The 20,449-nt window shown below is 48.8% G+C and overlaps 4 protein-coding genes across 4 annotated transcripts in view; 3 read left to right on the top strand and 1 right to left on the bottom strand.

Moving 5' to 3' along the window:
- Nucleotides 1-674: 674 nt before the first annotated feature.
- Nucleotides 675-5,656, top strand: SARC_01618 (hypothetical protein; the record flags this gene model as incomplete). Its single annotated transcript, XM_014304670.1, has 7 exons — nucleotides 675-796; nucleotides 1,324-1,514; nucleotides 2,033-2,279; nucleotides 2,811-2,939; nucleotides 3,971-4,246; nucleotides 4,770-4,896; nucleotides 5,369-5,656. The coding sequence occupies 7 exons, from the start codon at nucleotides 675-677 to the stop codon at nucleotides 5,654-5,656; spliced, it is 1,380 nt and encodes a 459-aa protein (XP_014160145.1).
- Nucleotides 5,657-5,663: 7 nt separating this feature from the next.
- Nucleotides 5,664-8,704, top strand: SARC_01617 (hypothetical protein; the record flags this gene model as incomplete). The annotated part of the gene is made up of 3 exons (XM_014304669.1): nucleotides 5,664-6,047; nucleotides 6,663-7,399; nucleotides 8,368-8,704. The coding sequence occupies 3 exons, from the start codon at nucleotides 5,664-5,666 to the stop codon at nucleotides 8,381-8,383; spliced, it is 1,137 nt and encodes a 378-aa protein (XP_014160144.1). The 3' UTR covers nucleotides 8,384-8,704.
- Nucleotides 8,705-12,878: 4,174 nt separating this feature from the next.
- SARC_01616 (hypothetical protein) lies at nucleotides 12,879-19,952 on the top strand (the record flags this gene model as incomplete). Its single annotated transcript, XM_014304668.1, has 9 exons — nucleotides 12,879-13,006; nucleotides 13,642-13,884; nucleotides 14,339-14,599; nucleotides 15,200-15,499; nucleotides 15,684-15,914; nucleotides 16,253-16,397; nucleotides 16,868-17,067; nucleotides 17,347-17,583; nucleotides 18,138-19,952. The coding sequence occupies exons 1-9, from the start codon at nucleotides 12,884-12,886 to the stop codon at nucleotides 19,950-19,952; spliced, it is 3,555 nt and encodes a 1,184-aa protein (XP_014160143.1). The 5' UTR covers nucleotides 12,879-12,883.
- A 248-nt stretch (nucleotides 19,953-20,200) lies between these two features.
- The window catches only part of SARC_01615 (hypothetical protein), a gene marked incomplete at its 3' end in the record, with an annotated part of 7,256 nt that continues 7,007 nt past the window's right edge, over nucleotides 20,201-20,449 (bottom strand). Inside the window, exon 4 of the mRNA XM_014304667.1 lies at nucleotides 20,201-20,305. Coding sequence (XP_014160142.1) covers nucleotides 20,201-20,305 — 105 coding nt within the window. The remainder of the gene's footprint in view (nucleotides 20,306-20,449) is intronic.

Genomic DNA, 20,449 nt, shown 5'->3' with positions numbered 1-20,449 from the left:
ATGGTTGTTGACTAGTCATGGTGTCATGTGTGGTTGTTGTGGGGGGTAGAATAAGGGACACCCTGTCCATTGCAGGTAGTGATACAGGTGCACCCACTAGCCATGGTAATTTTATCAAATAGTGATGGCTGTGGTCAGATAAGGAAACTATCTGGACGATAAAGAATTCTCTGTACATTTGTTGGAGGGGTTCGCCAGGTGTCAAGATGTGCTTGATTTGTGAAATGCTCATGTGTAAGCGTGTGAGTGCACGCTGTTCTGCGATGTTTCGTATCTGTACTCTGTTCACGGCCCACACCACGTGAGCTCAGGTGACAGGCGAGGTATTGCGTAGTATGAGCCTCATGGTGCATATTACCTATTGGGCCGACTGTGTGTACTTGGCGTGGTGCAGTTGGATGGCTATCGCTTGCGCTTAGTGCGTGGGACTATAAAGAGCACTTCCTGTTGGGCAGCCGTGTATAGTCCGCGCCGCTCTCACACAGTCAAATACACTTAGGGTTTTGGGTTTTTGGGTTTTTCTTATACCTGTGCCATTGGTTGTGCTCCCTCGACATGCTTGCGCATTTCTAGGGTTGCCGACAATCCCTTAAACCCTATACCCTAAATCCTCAAACCCTAAAAACTAACGGCTATTAGTTTACTTGTTCTCACACATCTCTGCTCTCGTCTGAATGCCTTTGGATAGGGAGATCGCTGTGCTCTCCGATGTCTTGTGTGACGAAATACGCACGTGGAATGGTGGGACGGATGTGGGTCTGGATAGGAATGGCGTAATTTCATACGACATGTACAGGTAAGCACTAGTCCAATACACAGTCTGTGATAGTCGTAAATAGATAAGGGGCAATGGTGGTCAATGCGCAGTCTGTTGTAGTTATCAAGGAATAATAAGCAATTAGTTATCAATGGATAATAAGCAATTAGTTATCAATGGATAGTAAGCAATTAGTTATTAACGAATAATAAGCAATTAGTTATCAATGGAGAATAAGGAATAAATTATCAATGTATAATAAGCAATTAGTCATCAGTGTATAATAGACAATTAGCTATCAATAGATAATAAGCAATTAGTTATCAATGGATTTTAAGCAATTAGTTATCAACGGATAATAAGCAATTAGCTATCAATGGATTTTAAGCAATTAGTTATCAATGGATAATAAGCAATTAGTTATCAATGGATAATAAGCAATGGTAAACCATGCGTAATCTACGATCGGAGATGCTTGTCTGAATTGTTATAGGTTTCGTTTTATTGCGGACGAGATAAGACACTAATCACACAAACACGCTTTTTCTTTTTCTTTTTCTTTTCAGAAATCAACTGTACCAATGTGCCACTGTGTCAGCGGCATGGTCACCAGCCCTGTACATGCGCTCACACAGCATCGCAAAAGACACCGAAGAGCCACAGCCACAGCCACAGCCACAGCCACAGCCGCAACCAAGTGAGTACACACAGGCGAACAACAAACAGCCACAGCCACAGCAGGACACACAGACAGGTGGTGAGTTGTGTGGCACTTGCCCTGTGATGGTCTGGTTGGCTGTGATGGTGTAATTTGTTTCTTGGTATAGTTTTTAAGGGCGTGGTGCAGGTGTGTTGTGGTTGGCTGTGATGGTGTGATTTGTTTCTTGGTATAGTTTTTAAGGGCGTGGTGCAGGTGTGTCGTGGTTGGCTGTGATGGTGTAATTTTTTTCTTGGTATATTTTTTAAGGGCGTGGTGCAGGTGTGTTTGGGTGCGCAAGTGTGTAATTGTGCAGTCTGACGGTCTTGCTGCCAACTGATAGGCAGATGGGACTGACCAGAGCTTGCGTGACACTTCCGTGTGGCTGGTTATACCTTTACTCTCCACATGGCGGCGTATACACATTCAAGCTTGCACCAGCTGCAACGGTGGTTAAATGATAGCCCTGCAATTGCCTAGTGTCCGTGCGAGGTTTTAGGGTTTTAGAGTTTTATGGGTTTAGGGTTCTACTGCCACTGACAGTCCGAATTTTCTCCCTCCAATGCCCCCCCCCACAGGCGCTGGTGTGAGGTCGGGTATAAATGTTCCTGCTTATCAAGGCCTGAGCTTCATTGCCCTGGCCACGTTGGCAGGCGAAGTGCATGTGTGGGCGTGGCTGTCCGGAAAGGACCAGTGGGTGTATGAGGCTCGCATCGACATAGGCTGGCAACGGCCCAAGCACCTGCGCATGGACGACTATGCACAGCTGTACAATGTGGCGCATGCCAAGTCCATGGCCTTCAGCCTGGACGAGCGCAAGAAAGGGTAGGCACACAGGTCCCTGGCCCAATTCATGGCCAATTCATGCGACTGTCTGGCGTAATTCATGCGACTATCTGGCGTTGGGTGTGAGGCATTTGGATGTGATTTGACAGTGTGATGTGGTTGTCCGTTCGCTGTACGTTCGTTTGCTCACTAGAACACTCGTTGAGTAGGCGGCAGGGGTGCGACAAGTAGGGGAGTTGGCTGAGGTGCTTCGCTTGTGTCTTGGCGTCATCTGTAAGGATTAGAAACAGTATCATAGTTGTGTCGATGTATTTTTTATGAGCTCGGCATGTTTGTCGTTGGTTGTAGGAATGTATGTTGCCGTCCTTGTACTTACCTTTTGCAAATATCTGTGTTTGGCATGCAGCGCCGTAGGACGACCCCGAAAGCCCTTTTGTTGTGTCGTTTGTAGTAACAGCATGCCTTTCCTTTGTCCTCAACCTGTTTCTCCTTTCTTAGAGTAACCATGTGTATGGACATGTTCACTTTGCTCGTATGTATGAGTCATGCTCCTTTTGCTGTCGTCTGCAGAGACCCAGAGGCGCGTTGGATAATGCGACTGGCGTGCGGAATGTCAGACAACTCTGTGGTTGAGTGTGTGTTCATTCTGAGAGATCACGCCGGTGGCCCCCGCGCACCACGCACCGTAGGTCCAAATCGGTGAGTACAAGATATATAAACATGTTTGTGCTTGTATGTGTATGTATTAAAATTATATATATCAACATGTATATGTTGATTTATATGTATGTATATAAAGACCTATGTATCTCTGTATGAGTGTATGTATATTTATACTTATTTATCTTTGTATGTATGCATGCATGTATAGACATACATATCTTTATATTGGTAAATACATGTATTAATATATACTCATATTACTCGTTGGGATATTGCCCTGGTCTAGCTTGCTAGCTATCGCCTCCATGGACTTCGTATTGTAGTTTGTAATGATGTCTTGTCACTCCTACTGGGGTTGCTATGGGCGATTATTTCTACGTATAGTCAGGTTTAGGGAATCCTGTACATACCTGCACTTGCATTATGTTTGTCATAGAACGGTGTTCACCATTTAGACCACTAGCAGTTGAGTGTGGTACGTACAGAAATACTCATGCAAGAGGTCCTACTGCTTCCACACGTGCTAGCTTCGAACCAAATGGTTGTACAGTGCACGTCGGTATGTTGTCGCATTGTCTCGTAGTACATTGCTACTATGGATGTATTGTAAGTCCTGATATAGCAGCGCTGGCCAGAGCGTGTTGGTTCGCTTATTCAACATCGGTTACTGTCTAATGTAACCATGACGACGGCGAGTATGTATTTCGCAAACGCCAAGTTTAGCCATCGGTGGCCGATTTGTATCGCATAACCGATCGTCATGCAGCAAACGCTGGGAACTGCACATAGAACCATAGACACGTGCCTTCCCGCCCCTTTCGCGGACACTCAACTGTCCTTTTTCTATCACAACACATTCCCTCTATGTTGTCTGTGTATGTGTGCTATAGGCTTGTGGTCTCACCCCCCCACACACACTTTCTTTCTCACTCTCTCTCTCTCTCACTTTCTTTCTCACTCTCTCTCTCTCACACACACACTCTCTCTCTCTCACACTCTCTCACACACACACACTCTCACACACAATCACTCTCTCTCCCTTGTTTCTCTTTGGTTTTGCAATGCAGCTATGCCATATCTCCGTCGTCTCGGTTCGTGTCCAGCGTGCGCGTGTGCATTGCGCTGCCGCGGCAGACGGAGGAGGTCGTAAGCGTAGGCTACAGCTGGACAGCACTAGGACGAGCCTATCAACAGGAACGCTACCACGGCACCTACCACGCAACAGCCCCCAACTCAAACCCTGCACACACGCGCAATCTGCGCTCAGTCGTAGACACAGACAAAGGGGCAGCGGTGCTGGCAGTGGCGCTGACCCATCGGATAGTCGTCGTTGAACCTCGCAGGTGTGTGCGGCTGTCAACTGCATTGGATGGGTTGATAGCGCGTTACAGGGATATAGTTGTAGTGAGGGGTATATTTATGACTTATGTAATTGTGTATTTAGTTAGTAGTGTGTGTATGTCCTTTGTGGTTGTGGTCGTGCCTGTATTGAAGTGACTGCCTATCACGTGATGAATGTGCGTATGTGGCGCGTGTCTCCTGAATGGCTGGGAGTATATCGCTGTGCTTAGTTCCATTTTTAGACTGCTGTCTGTTGTTCGTTTTGCCATTCCTTTTGACTCAATCCAACTACAAAGGAACAATCTCCCTTCACCCAACCCAACTACAACGAACAATCACACACGGATAAGAACAGTTCGTGGCGCCTTTACGGCTCATGCGTCTCCTTCTCCCCTGTGGTCTACTTAATAACATGCCATTTGACTGCTGATGTCGCACTTCTATTCTGGATGGATTGTTCTTACAAAAAAGTTATCATTCGATATTAGGACCGGCTTGTATTGATCATCCCTTGGTATTGTGCAGGGAGGGAGAGGATGACTCCACAATTAGTGACGATAGCCTTAAGCTGCCGCTGTCGGGGGGCTGCCCCATAGGAGATCGGCCTGGCAGTCGAGTGCGAGGCCGGAGGTGTAGTGTGTCGCCATTTGTCGTATGTTCTTATTCAGGCGTGATTGTTCTTTGTAGTTGGATTGAGTGTGGTGTGATTGTTTGTTATAGTTGGATTGAGTGGGGGGTGTGCTTGTCTGTGTGTGATAGTTCTATGAAACCGTGTAGAATGGTGTTCGTGTGCGTCTGTCGCTTATAGTTGTTGTTGATGTTCCGTGTCACTGTACAGTGCTTCTGTTCATGCCGTGTTTGCTCTGTGGGTTTTACTGTTTGATTCCACACGCGTTGATAGGGCCCGCCATAGGCACTGCATCGCCCTGTATAGCACGTAACTTACTGTATTGACTGCATTTATATGAAGCATACTTGGGTTATCACTACTCTCTACAAGGATGTAGCATGTGACCTCTGTACGGTGCGGTGCAGTGTCTTGCACCTGAGTGCATAAATTCGGGACCCTAATTGCCCACTAATTCAACCATTCTCCACTCCTATATGCCACACACCCATCACAGACCACCAGCATCAGCAGCTGTGCATGGATGCGTGACCATGAGCTAGCGGTGACGTTGATGGATGGCACAGTGCTCTACTCTGCCTACCGTCCAGCCCCATCACCACTCAAATGGGACAGGGCCTGGCACGTCGACCCCACGCCACCGCACTTGCAGAAGGGTAAGGGCGATGCCGATCTGCTGGGGGGGGTGGGGGGGGGTCTGGTTAGGGGGTGTGGACACATCCGTCAATGGGATCTTCACGTGCACGGCGTATGTGCCGTACTCCACGGGCACGCATGCGCATGAGAGCACCATGGTAATCAATGCCAGAGACGACGACGACTATGTGTTCGATGTGGCCGCTCGGCTGCTGGGTTACAGCCAACGGCAGTCGCACAAGCAGGCAGGCACAAGCACAGGCACAGAACACAGCACGACCCATACCCAGCCCAGCCACACAGCCACCACAGTAGACTTCAGACCACACACCAAGAAGCGCATCACCCGAGAGCACAACCCCATGCTGTCGCCGCAGCCCTTCCGCCAGGCCTATTGGGATGTGATGGAGTACGCCCGGTCCAAAGGCGCCATGGCCGACTCAGACGACATGGGCGAAACAAACATCCTGAGTGACGGCGGTATCCGCACGCGACTGTTTCTGTATGCTCTGGATATGGTCGACAACGCCGACGCACAGGTGAGTAGCGTGCGAGGGCTCTGGTGATGCCAATGGGTTGGTGCGCGAGTGTGCACGCTGAGTGGTTTGAGTGAGTGCGAGTGACGTTGTAAAGTCTGTTTGTATGAATATCACTCACGTGCGTCTGCAGACGCGTGCGATACCCTGTGGCTGTTGCTATGTTGTGGCTCATGACCCTGTGGCTGCTGCTGTGTTTTGGCTCATGTGTTGTTGCTGCATTGTTGCTCATGTGTTGTGCTGCAGGGTCTGCAATGCAAGATGTAGCGGTGTTGTTTAACCTGCGCATTGTACACCACACACACGACGTTTCCATTGGTCTGCTGTCTCTGCTGCCCTCATCCCATGTAGACTCATTGGCCTGTTGTTTGTAGTCCCATGTGATGTCTGCTATTCCTTCCCTAGAGGGAATTGCAATGGGTGCGTGTTAGCTTCCTTGTTGTTGTGGATGCCTCTGGCATGGTGCCTGTGATCCGTCCCTTGCTGGTGGTTGTAGTCTCCGTTGTCTCTCTTTCTTCATCCGCGTGTGCTCGTTTTGTCGTTCCTCTGCATCGGCGCGTTCTCACCTCTTCACCGTTGGTAAAACCCTAAAACCCTAAACTTCTGCATCTCCTACAGAGATTTGCGCTTCGGCTGCTGCGAGACTGTGGCGAGTGGGATGATCATGCGCACCTCATCGCGCGCATAGAGAATAACATTGACGTGCTGGTGTACAGCAGACAGATTGACGCATGGCGCATCATGCGGCTGCCACGCGCACAGCAGAGCCAGCCACTGCCCCCCACAAACACAACCCCTACGGACAGCATAAACACTACGACTACAACTACTACTACTACTGATGCAGCTGCTGCTGCTGCTGCTAATAACAAGGAGAAGAACGGCACTGACACCACTAGACACAGGAAGACGAGGGGAAGGAAGCCGAAGAACAAGAGGAAACATTTCGCCTCTACTACCACGCACAGCGAGGAGAGGAACGGCCCTACCACCACCACAAACAACGCGCATCAGGAGGCCGCCACCCAACCAGGGGGTCCTGGAGACACACCTGTCGTACCAGAGACGCCCTGGGGTGCAGTGGACCAACGTGAGGTGACGTCCATGCTGCGCGTGGCCGATCGGTGCGACCGCGCGCGTGCGGCGCTGTTGACTATGGCCGCGACAGTGGGCCATCACCTCAACATCAGCACACGCCCAGAGAACTGCACAGAGACTGAAGTGGTCACAGACGTGTTGCAGCAGCTGCAAGTCAACCACAGCACTGCCGCTGCGGCTGATGCCGGCGTGTGCCCCATCTGCGCACTGCCGTTGCCGGCCAGTCACAGCTCACCCATAACGCACGCCGTGGACAGGTAGGTGGTTGTAGAGTTTTTTAAGGGTACAAGACACATAGGTATTGAACACGTGTAACACGCGCGGCATAAACATAGTCACTTGAGTGGGCCATGCAGCATGCGGCAGGTGCTGCAGTAGATGACAGCACAGGTAGTGTATTCACTACACACACTGGCTGCAGGCAGAGCCCACAGCACAGCTATGTGGCACTCACGACAGCGCAGTATTACAACATCGGGTTATAGTCAGTAGCGCCCGAGGGGAAATGGTTTGTATTGGTTGTGATCGTACTCGTCTGTCAACAGTAGGCGATTGGGTGAAGCGCAAGTGTACAAGACCGAAGATTGGTCTTTGACCTTCTTACGGCTTACGCTCAGAGAGTATAGCCGACAATGGTTCGCGCCTCCTCATAGTGCATATCTGCGTTCTAATGTTAGTGAGCCTCTGAAATTATATGTAAGGTCTGTAGTCTTCCTGGTGCAAGACCTTGTGTAGTAAGCACTGAAATTGGACCCATATTCAACCAATGTGCTCTGACATACTCGTGTACATTTGTAGTGTTGGGCCTGGAAGGAGTCGAGCGTGCTGTGTTGGTTTGCGTTTGCCTCCTGTTCGTGTGTTTGTTGCTTTTATTTGCATTTCGTCATTTGTGTGGCTACTGAGTGTTTGTGTGTGGCTGCTGAGTGTTTGTGTGTGGCTGCTGAGTGTTTTTGTGTTGGTTTGCGTTGCCCCTTGTTCGTGTTTGTTGCTTTTATTTGCATTTCATCACTTGTGTGGCTACTGAGTGTTTGTGTGTTGGTGCGCGTGCTTTGAGGAATACGTCACGAGCGAACGTATATATAGCGCTGCTGTGGTGGGCGCAACATCACTGCGAAACCGAGTTCCCTGTTTGATCCATACTCATTTTTATTCTCATCTTATTTGCGATGATTCGTTCCAATCTTTTGCGTATGGCTGCATCGCCCGTGTATGTTGTGACAGACAGCGCAAAAGCGGTGTGAGAACCGATGCTGAAGACACTGATGAAAACCACGAACATGACGATGATGCGCTTTCGGATAACGACCATTTGATGGAGGACAGTGCACCCGGAACTGAGTCATTAGAACCGGTCCACAGAAACAGGCGCAAACAGAAAGCCACCCACACACCGCACAATGAAACTGCAGCGACAACCGATGCGAATACGGAGGGTCAATCAGTGGGTGTAGGCGATGGACACTCTACTTCAGAAGCAACCAAGGGATCCAGTGCACAACCATCGCCAGCCAAGCAGAAGACTGGGCCGGCTCTGTGCAAACACCCGTGGCCGTGGTGTATGGTCACGCAACTGTATATCACGTAGGTTTGAATGTACTTGGTGTTTGTAGGAATAGAGTGTGTGAGTAGGTTGACTGTACTTCGTGTTTGTACATAGGAAGGGAGTGTGTAAGTAGATTGGCTGTACATATTCATATAAGAACGGGGTGTGGAAGACTCTCGTGGTTCTGATGTTCGCGCGTAGCTGAGTAGATTGGGGTGTGGTATGTATCAACTGTCTAGTACATCTGTGATACGTGTGTATAGCATTAACATATGTCATACGTGTATGACATTATTGCGATGGGTTTTAAATTAGTATGCTGTGTCTCTAGATGCTCACGAACGCTCCTGAAGCCGTACTTCAGTTTGCTCAGACAAACACCGGCGCATAACTTGGTGTTTGTACATAGGAAGGGAGTGTGTAAGTAGATTGACTGTACATATTCATATAGGAACGGGGTGTGGAAGACTCTCGTGATTCTGATGTTCGCGCGTAGCTGAATAGGTGTGGGTGTGGTATGTATCAACTGCCTAGTACATCTGTGATACGTGTGTATAGCATTAACATATGTCACACGTGTATGACATTATTGCGATGGGTTTCAGATTAGTATGCTGTGTCTCTAGATGCTCACGAACGCTCCTGAAGCCGTACTTCAGTTTGCTCAGACAAACACCGGCGCATAGTTGATTACTGACTCGTACCCATAACTCCTAGATAACTCAAACCAATAACTTATACCTATGACACATATCAATGACGAACCAATGACTCATATCAATGACTTATACCTATGACACATATCAATGACATATATATGACTCATGTCATTGACTTATGCCTATGACACATATCAATGACATATATATGACTCATGTCAATGACTTATGCCTATGACACATATCAATGACATATATATGACTCATGTCAATGACTTATGCCTATGACACATATCAATGGCTTATACCTATGACACATATTAATGACAAACCAATGACGCATATCAATAAGCCATACCATATTCTCACACATCGTAAACTCATAGTCCATTTCCAAATTCTGCGCCACACAGAGGAACGAATGCGCGTCGCTGCCTGACGTGTAATCGCACTGCTCTGAGTCTGCCACTGCCAAGCACCGCAGCACAGCCCTCGGTCAACGGTCTAAGCAACACACAACAGCACACACAACAGCACACACAACAGCACACAGCAAGCCGTGTCGGTAGTGATATAGCGGACGCAACTGCCGCTGCGCCTGCGGGGTGGATGGAATACATCCTGGGAGTGACCAACCACTGTCTGTTCTGTGACGAGCCCCTCGTTTCACTGTGCGACTAGGGCAGTGCCAACTTAGCGACAGTATACGATATTTTGAGCGTTTGTATTCTGCCGAGAAAGTACATATGTATCGAAGTATGTGTAGCATATGTGGTGTGACGCACAACAGTGGGCCCACTCAGAGAATGATCAGAAAATCGTCCTATACGGAATGTCCCGGCATGATGCTATATGCTATTATGTAAGTGCGAATATATATATATATATATATATTAAAGGTCGCTTGCTCAAGAAATTCAGCAGCAATCAGTAGATATTGCTATCCGATGCCACGTCAGTCGAGAACTGGCAACGAATCGCGGACCAACACTATACCTAGCCTCAGAAGTACCTTCCTCCTGAGGAACCATAGTTTAGTATGAGACCAGAGAGAATTGTGTGCCAACATCCTTAGAGATGCTTTATGCCTTCTGTACGCCAGTGATGGTATGCGATGGCGTATTCTCGATAGCCAAATGTATGACTGTTCCCGCACACACCGGTAGCAATGCTGACTCACTCGATCCACTGCAGTCAAAGTATATTAACACTTCAGAGAAGTCGCATAGTAGTCGCACCCCATCACCTCAGAACCAGCAGGGCGCATCTCTGCACTGAACCGCCCTCGATTGCGACTCACCTGCCCTGGCTATTCGATAAGTTAATAATGTGACACTCACAGATCGGGACGCCCAACTGAACTTAACTCAACTCAAATCAACCGAGTGTATAGAGTATGTACATTGCTGAGCTTTGATTAATATTCACTCGAGACTTTGGCTCCGGCTTGAGTGTGATATCACGCAGGGGTCGCAGTGCGGTTCCTCGTGATGTTTGTTGAGTGCTCCTGACCCAAGCTCGCCATGAAATCCTGATCTTGAGCAGGTTTCATACTTGCCTTCTTGGGCGGTTTCATACTGTAACATAAAGTTTGTTCAGATATTTACTTCAGCACGATTCTTGAAGTAGAAATCGAAAGATGCCTTGTGTATGTAAGAAAGACAATGGCGGATACTTTTTCACATGTGTCTATGTGAGTGCTAGTCCGGAGCGTAAAATAGAGGCAATATCTACCAAACAAGCAGCGAAGTCATGTACGTTTACAGGTGAATAAACTATGCAAATAGATCGGTGGACAAACATAACAGCATCTAAACCCATTTCGACAGGAAGCTGATAGCCAAAGTTCGAAGCACACGAGTGAATGTAACAAGTATACATCAGTTCTGATGCATCTCCGAATATTTATTGTTAATATTTTCTGTCTGACTGCTCAAAACACTTCGACGACAGAATCGGCACAGATGGTTTGACGGTGACGCTTCAAACTTTAAAGCCCCTTAACGTTCTTAAGCGTAACAACTAGCGCTTCTCGAAACATCTCTTGAATCGGTGCTTTCAGTGTAATATATCAAGCTCAGCTACTGAAGGAAGCAAGTTCTAAGGTTTTACAAAAGGAGTTAACATTACATATGCTGTGTATTAATATGAGTTCCATGGCCTGATCTACCACATAGTCAACGCAGAACTTTGGTTGCAATCTGGCAATGTTTGTGTCCCAACTCACGACTCACAAGTCGCAACTCGCAACCGATATGCTGCCGCCCACAAATGCGCCATACCAGTGCATAACATTCTATTTATTTTTCACCCCTAAGAAGTAATTTATTGATAAAATAGAGAGTACATGGCCAAAAATCGAAGCCACAGCAAACCCATCACCGAGTATGAAGCTATAAACGGACAAAATACTTGCATAGTACAGACTACAGACTCTAGAGTGACTGGTAGAGAGGGTCAGGGAATGGCGAAATGGAGAATTCGGAATTGGCGATCCTTATCGCTTCATAAAAGTTGTTATTGATGCCCAAAACACGGCCCACCAATAGAAATCAAATAAAAATTTGGGCGCAAAAAAGGCTGATTAGAGGCCCTCAGTTGATTGGTGTGTAGTCGAATTGCGGGACAAAAGGGGGGGGGCATACGGTTTCAGGTTAATATTTACGTTTTCAGAACTTGTTTGCAGATTTCTACAGTACGTAAACCGACCCGCGCTTACACATATACCAACCAATAGGATACATATATATGGCTCCACCAATACAAAACGTTCTTCGGAATATTTGTATAAGTGGCGGTTCACGGGCTAAACCAAGGCATACCCATCGGAACTTCCCCCCGTCATAGCCACTTATTAGGTCGCTGGGATATTTATTTGCAGCCCAAACAACAAACACACCCCAAGCCCATTGGCCCTCACACCCTCCCCCTCAGACGCCCGAAGTCCTGAACCACAGGTGGGTAGGGACTACAGACTACAGACTGTTCACTGTATTTGCTATTTTATTTATACAGTGCCTGTGGACTTTGTAAAAAGTTTTAGAGAGTGGTATAGGGAAGTTGTTGCGCGGATTTGGATAGGATTTGTACGGGTGAAGGCTACTTTCGTTGTGTTTGTTTACTAAGTAAATACTTGGTGGTCTCGGCAGGAACGAAAATACGCGAGGCTCCGCACTGTGCAATAGGGCGTGTACAAGCACTTTACCTTGCGTGTTACCAATATCTTGTCCTCATCTTCCTTGTGCTTGCTATGTACCAGACACGCTCATAGTCGAGACGCGCATTCTGTGTGCTCAATCTGTGTGCTCAATCTGTGTCACTAGTGTATGTGTGCTGCGCGGAATTCGGCGAGCGACGTGTTGACTTGCTAGTCAGCTACGGAATTGCGTCAGTGGCTTCCGCCCTAAGCTACAGTGGCTTATAATTGTAGAGCCCCTGAATACAATCATAGCATCAGCATACCAGCCACTAAACGAGACGTTACCTAAGAGTACCCAATACATAACTTGTGAACACTCACACTAACAACAATCGAGACGATGGCAGAGTTTGACACTACAAGTGTGTCTACTGCCATATCCGTCGCTGAGTCTGTGGAGAAGACCAAGAAACAGGTCAAAAAGAAGAGTACGAAGCGCCTCAAACAATGGACTAAGGAGGAGGCAAGTGAGGGTGTGCGATGGGCAGACGTGTGGGTTCCGACTGGGCTTGCTGTGTATTGTGGTGTCGTTGTGAGTGTTTGTAGTGTATCATAACGTCCTGTGAGCTCTACTTGTTCTTTGTCACTTCTTCTGCACCATACCAAACAGACGAAAGTACACCATATCTCTATGCCTGATGCCTTCGTCTTATACTTTTAAACGAACGGACTACTAGCCTATTGCGTATGGCTGTACACAGGCAAATACTTCCGATTATGATCATTCACATTATCGCTATCACAAGCCGTACTTTGACGTGCATGTTATGTGTCTCGGTTCCTATGGCCGAGTTTTGGGGGGTCGGCCTGATGGCGACGCCTAACACTTGCATGGTAGTACTGAAACGTGCCCCCTTCGGGTTATCTTTTACAATAGTCTCGTTTTACTGCTCAATGGCATCAACATCCAGAGATGCTATAAGATCATTCAAGCTTCAAGGCAGTTTCCCGTAAGTCGTGTCGTATTTCCGAGACGAACCATTCACCCCACGTCCTCTGGGTATGAAACACAACGAGTGCCATGCATGCCACAATGTACGAAATTAAAAGGCCTATGTATGCCAAGTACTAACAAACCATTCCATGTGCCATCCACAGGATAAGATCCTTCGGGAAGTGGTTGACCGGTACGGCGAGAAATTCGACATGGCCACACAATACCTCACGCACAGATCCGAAGGACAGATTGCGCAGAGGTGGCTTAAGGTGTTGTCGCCAGACATTGTCAAGGGGGCCTGGACACCCGAAGAGGATGCCAAGGTTATCGAGCTGATTAAAGAAAACGGGACAAAAGACTGGTCGCTTATATCGGGCTTCCTACCAGGGCGGGTCGGCAAGCAGGTGTGATGTTCACGCGTCAGTATATATATAAATATATATGCGTGTGTATATGTGTGTATGTTTTATAGTTATATATATATATATATATATATATATAACTATATGTATATATGAATATATGTATATAAATAAATATTTAATTATATATATGTATATATATATATATATATATTAACGTATTTGCAACGCCTCCTGCAATGATCAAATTGCTATGTATATCCTATGTTCGGAATTCTGGTTCTTTGTCAGAGTGATATGTTTTGCAACCATCGCTGTACTAGGTCGTGATCCGCTGAAAGGTTAGTTTAATGGCAGTCGGGTGTGATATTACAGGTGCTGGGCTCACCAAGCAATTCAGCCAACCGCTCATCACATATACCTGCTTCTTCAGTACTATTACAGCCCTGCCTATATTCTCTCATTGACTAAATAAGGATTACATTGTCCTTCCCAGTGTCGCGAGAGATGGCATAATCATCTGAATCCTGAGGTCCGAAAAGGCCCTTGGACGAGCGAAGAGGAGGGCACCATCATCGAAGCCCAGGCCAGACTGGGCAACAAGTGGTCGCAGATCTCAGCGCTTATTCCGGGACGTACCGATAATGCAATCAAGAACTACTGGAACTCCACCATCAAGAAGAAGGTGCTCGGCATAGAGAGCGGACGCCCTGGCCGTCGCAAACACTCCGCGGGCGACTCCAAACGAGAGGACCAGGTAATTTAAAACAAAACCCTAAAACCTCACCAGGCACAAACCACTCTCCAATTCCAATCACTTTTTGTTCGTAAATTCCTTGCTGAATAAGCAGATCACTTCCTGATTTCAATCTCATTCTATATGCAAGGTACTTTCCAAAAAAGAAATCACTGTCTATTTCATACACTTTCTATTTCAATCACTTCCTATTTTTACCAAAACAATTGCTTGCCACATACAATTCACTTATATCTTCGCAGCAATTACCTCGTTCGTTTTCGTATGTGGTGGTGCAGGTGCAGTGGTTGTGCCGAGAATGTGACATGACGTGCGCAAGTCCATATGCGGTCTATTAAACCAGCGGTATTCTCATCGGAGTACTGCATTGATGCTAACGCCAATTGCTTGCCTGAGACCTGCATGATCATCGCCTTTTCTTATATGTGCCTGTCGTTCATCTGTCCATAAACCTGAGTTCCGACCATACAACCGGCTAGTTATGGCACGTAGCTACAAACACTCCTTCTGCCCCCATAAGCTTTAAAGTATCACACATAGCTACAACCCTACGCAGCACCACACATAGTACTTATGCTGGTGCCTTATACCTTCCCTCAGGAGAACATGCCAGACAGACCCACCCCAGAGAAGACCAAAGTGTCTGTCAAGTCGGCGCTGGGCGTCAGCGACCGCACAACGCGTGGGCCCATGCTGGAGATCGATCGCCAACTACACGGTGTGCTGAACCGCAAGAACGGCGTCAAAGTGGTCAACGCCAGTCCCACGTCCTCCGCCTCGCCGCCGGCCGAGATGGACGGACTGGACCTCAAGAAGGAGAGCGGAACAGCGTACTTCAACGGAGGCATTACCTACACCAAGAAGTCCAAGAAGCGCAAGACGGGCATCCCATTCACACAGGTAGACCCACCAGAGCAATGGCCCACATGCGCCGCTGTGTATCAGTCTATAGCAACCTTAGCCGTCCACGTGGATGTGCACGTGTATGTCTTCGGTATATTTTTTTTTGTTCTTGTTGAAACAACAGTTCCGCGACTGCGCAAACTCACACCATGTCTTTCTCCCCCCCGCAAATCGAGCGCAGAGCTCTCCGTTGCCAAAGTATCCGAAGGACGAGGTCAACGTAAACGACCCCTTTGGGGCCAACGGAAAGGCCGTATCTCTATTCGACTCTGCTCTGGACTATGGGACCACCGGTGATGTGGTGTGTACGCCTCAGGTGCACAATAGCGGTGTCCATGGCGCCCACTGCATGCCCCACCGTGTGTCTAAGAGGATGCGAGGCGGTCGTGGCGTGGACGAGCATGCTTCTGAGGTGGGTGTGGGGTGGGAGAAGACGGTGCAGCTACCTGCGGTCTATGTGCAATTGTGTGCCACACGACCAGGCACAGTGCAATATATCTGTGTGCAATCCGATGGTGTACCTGTGTACAAAGTCGAGGACGATTATACTGTCTGCTAACATACAATCTCACCTGTCTAATCACCATGTAAATTACACCTGTCTAATCACCATGTTAATACTCACCTATCTATCACCATGTATATTACACCTATCTATCACCATGTAAATTACACCTATTTATCACCATGTAAATTACACCTATTTTTCACCATGTAAATCTCACCCGTCTCCCAACATCTACCGTGTAGGATGAACATGAGGATGCTGACCTGTCGGGCTTCATGCCCCGTTTGAGCTCGTTTTTTGTCAACCCCCTGGACCTCCACGACAAAAACCCTGAGCCACAACACGCCGTCGGCCATCATGACTGGGATCTGGACTTAGAACTCGCAGGTGCGTGTCAGATGCGCCGCATTGTACTGCGGGCCTATTTGTTTCGCGGACTGTTGAATACATGGTGGCTCCGACAAAGACATGCACACCCTTCGGGATGGTTGTGTTTGCGTGTGATTGTCAGAACATACAGTACGTGTAGTGTACACACTTCTGGTTGGTTGTGTTTACGTGTGATTGTCAGACATACAGTACGTGTAGTGTATTTGTTGGCTGATGAAGCATTAATACACCGCCATTGCGCAAATGTCAATGGTGATTGGGGCGTACTTTAAAGCTGACCTCGCATTACCTCTACTATTTATTTATTTTTCGTCCGTAAATCGGAAGGCGAATGTCGGTTTAATAGCTGATGGAGATGTCCATGTTGCTTGCTCTGGTTGACGTCTTCATATCATCGGGTGTGTGTGTCTACCCATCGCTTATACTGACTGACCTACGTGCAACCTATCGTAACGCTGCAATATCAGATACCAGTGTGGCCGATGCACTGGATGCCGAGAACTCCAAGCGATTGCTCATGCACAGCCACGCCAATGCCGACCCACCCCACACCCTACGGCCCCCGTCCACACCCAACAAGCACTTGATGACCTCTGGCGCACCCATCAGTCCGTCGTGGAAGGACATGCCTGGCTTCACCACCAGCACGCACGAGTGCCCTACTAAGGTACGTTGCATGCTGGACTTAGTTCGCCCGTGCTGTAGAGTGGTTGAGACAACACTCACTATATGCGTGCTGGCATTAAGTGAGCTACGTGGCTTCGAATGCATACAACTCATGTAGGCCGACATACCCCTATCGTTATGACGTTAGATATACCCTCCGTGGGTTTAGGTTTAGGTAGGTCTAGGTCTAGGTTTAGGTTTAGGTTTAGGGCCATCGTTGTCCTGACCACCCTGAACCTTCCTGGCGCTGCGCTAACCCTGTTTTCTCCTTCCACCACAGGCCTTGGGCGATTTCTCGGCGCCGTTTTTCACCACCACGCTGCTGGACCAGTACGCAGAGGAGTCGCAAAATGGCCTCAACGCCGATCTCAACATGCTGTGCAAGCCCCTGTCTCAGAGTGGCATCGCCCCTTCATCCAGTATTCCGTTGCTCGGTGGTACGGCCTCCAGCTTGTCGGTTCATGACCTACCCACGCCCGCCTACTTTCTGGACAGCCAGCCGCTCAGCGTGGACCGGGTAGGTGCAAGTGTGTGTGTGCACGCGCTGCTTTTGTTGTGTTTTCTGATACCTGCGCACGCGCTGTTTGTACACACACTCACTATCCACGAGATATGTTCCAAACACTATCCAGCTGATGTGTCCCCAAGTGTCTGTGCACTCACTGGTGGTGCTCCTGTACAATTGGGAGTTTGGGAACTGCTTGGCCCCGTGGTTAACCGATCTTTAGTGCATTTCAGTGGTCGTGTATCAGGCGCTTGGCTGCCGAGTGTGGCACACAACAGACTGATTGGGTTGGATATGCGCAGAAGCGATGATCTACTAGGGTTTAGAGTTTAGGGAAGCGATGATATACTAGGCACACACGCGGGCACTCCTCTTGGCACGTTGCACGGGCGTATAGCCTAACAAACAAATTTTGTTGTAATTATATGCGTACGAGTTTGTAGAGGTCGCTTTGTCCATATACGTTAAGTCCGTATAGTTTGCACTTAGAGGCTGCAGCGTTTATTTGAGCAGCTTACGGGTTGTCGGTGCAGACACTCAGATATTCACATTGCACCACTCCACAGGTGAAGCCAAACGCACCGCCAAAGACCGAGGCACCATCACCACAACAGCAGAGTCTGAAAAGCAGTGACAGTCAAACGTACGCGTACACCATCACAGACCTGGACTCCATCCCCTCACTCACTGCCCCTGTAGAACCCACCACAGCCGAGCCCAATGAACAGCTCACACACTCGCCAGTACTGGCGCATGGGCTGATGGACGCCCACGACTTTGGCACAATGCACATGGACGACTACAGCCACGACCACCAGGCGTCACCACTGCAGCAGCCATCCACTACCACCAGCCTCAACGACTCACTGGCAGCACTCCACACCACCGACCACGCCGACCCACACACGCGCGCCAGCCACCACAGCCACCGCAGCACCCTGCTGGGAGAACACGAACACACGGGACAAGCACACCCCGACGAGGCCTACGGACAAACAGGCGACACCACACACCTACAGTACCAGCCACTGCAGACCACGGCCACTGAGGCCCAGCCACCCCACCTTATGCTGGGTGACAGCGCTCCCGGCTTAGTGTTAGCTGAGAGCTCGGCCAGTTTGCTACTGAGCGAAAGCGAACAATCGCCCAGTCTGTTGCTGGACGCAGACAATGCCGAGATGTACACAAACGAACATAGGAGCTTCAACGCACAAACAGCCACAAAGAAAGTGAGCCAGGAGGCTGCAGAGCACTTCAAGCTGTCGGCGGCGGAGAGCACCAACGCCCTCCTCCAGTCGCAGGAGAGCTTTGACAGTATACACTCACAGCTGCAGCTCAGCGAAGACCTGCGGGCACATGGCGGGGAGTGGGGCATGCGGGTAGAAGCACACCACGCCCAGCAGCCACAGGCAGCGGCTGACGACCCACCCAGCCTCAACACGTCAGCCTTCAGCGCAAGCACCTTCTACTCAAACCCCACCAGCGACGACAGTCGACACGCCACCACGTTCACCTCAGCGCGTCACACGCACGACACGGCGTGGGGGAGTGAGGCGCCCATGCACGCGACCAACAAGGACAACAAGGAGAACTGTCCTGCGGCTGTCAACCGCCCACACCATATGCGCGCACCCATGGCACCCCCCGCCAAGGGGGGGCCTTTGTCCTGCAAGAAACCGGCCAATGCACAGCCAACTATGGGCAGAAACTCGCCCAAGCCACCACCGCTATCAGTGTGCACCAACACGGCCCATGGGCCACCCAGGACGGTGTCACCCGCAAGCAAGTGCAAGTCATCGCCCACGCACAAGCAGCCTTTAACGCTCATGGGGTCACACGGAACAACCCAGCCGCAGGTATCAGCACACGCCACGTCACGGCCCAACACAACACAGCGACAGGTGCAGAAGATGGCGCATGCACACACCACCACCACCCCATGGCCAGAGGACAGCCCCATGGCCCACACATCCACTCACGGCGAACACTGCACACCCTTCAGAGCACGCCCACAGCAAGCCACGCTGCCCTCGTCACCATCGCACTTCTTGGTATGTCGCGTGATGATTATAGGGACATGTGCATATATAGCACATACACATGTGCATATATACCACATGCACATGCATCTCAAGCTGGACCGGTGGGTACTAGCTTGTAGTATATATCAGCTTGAGATACATCTCAGTGCTGATGTATCTACATGTGCTGATGTATCTACATGTGCTGATGTAGCTACATGTGCTGATGTATCTACATGTGCTGATGTATCTACATGTGCTGATGTATCTACATGTGAGATGTGTCTCAAGCTTGGAGATATATCATCCCATGCTGGTGCCACCTTGCGCTTGTACCGAATTAGGCCTAATTTTATCTGACGAAGGTGCCATATATCCTCTTTATTACTTGTGCACTTCTTGGCAGCCTAAATTCAAATCACTATATTTTCCCTATCCTCTGCTTCTTACAGCCAAAGCGTTCTCTCATTAATCTCCGGTGGCACAGCCGAATAAGTCTTCAAAATTGTATAACCTTACTATTATCTTCTCGGTTGAATGAGTATGGTCTTTCCAAAACACTTATTTACTTGACCACTCACTTTATGTTTTCCTTAAACCCTAAAACGTTATACTGCATTCATACAGACGCCATCGAAACCTATGCCAAAGCGGCCGACGTCAGAGCTGACCACACGATCCACTGCAGCCCACACATTTGTGTCGCCATCGCCCTGTGTCAGATCAGAGCCCAGCCCAAATATGCAGACGGAAAAGCCACCCGCACGACGTATCAAACAGGTAGGACTTTGCTTCACTGTTTATATACAGATGTGTATGTATATGTATATGTATATATATGTGTATATATATATATA

Source organism: Sphaeroforma arctica (genome assembly GCF_001186125.1).
Source record: "Sphaeroforma arctica JP610 unplaced genomic scaffold supercont1.65, whole genome shotgun sequence".
In the NCBI taxonomy this organism is placed as follows: Eukaryota; class Ichthyosporea; order Ichthyophonida; genus Sphaeroforma; species Sphaeroforma arctica.
Note: the sequence above shows the minus strand (reverse complement) of the source record. Positions and strands in the feature narration are given on the sequence as shown.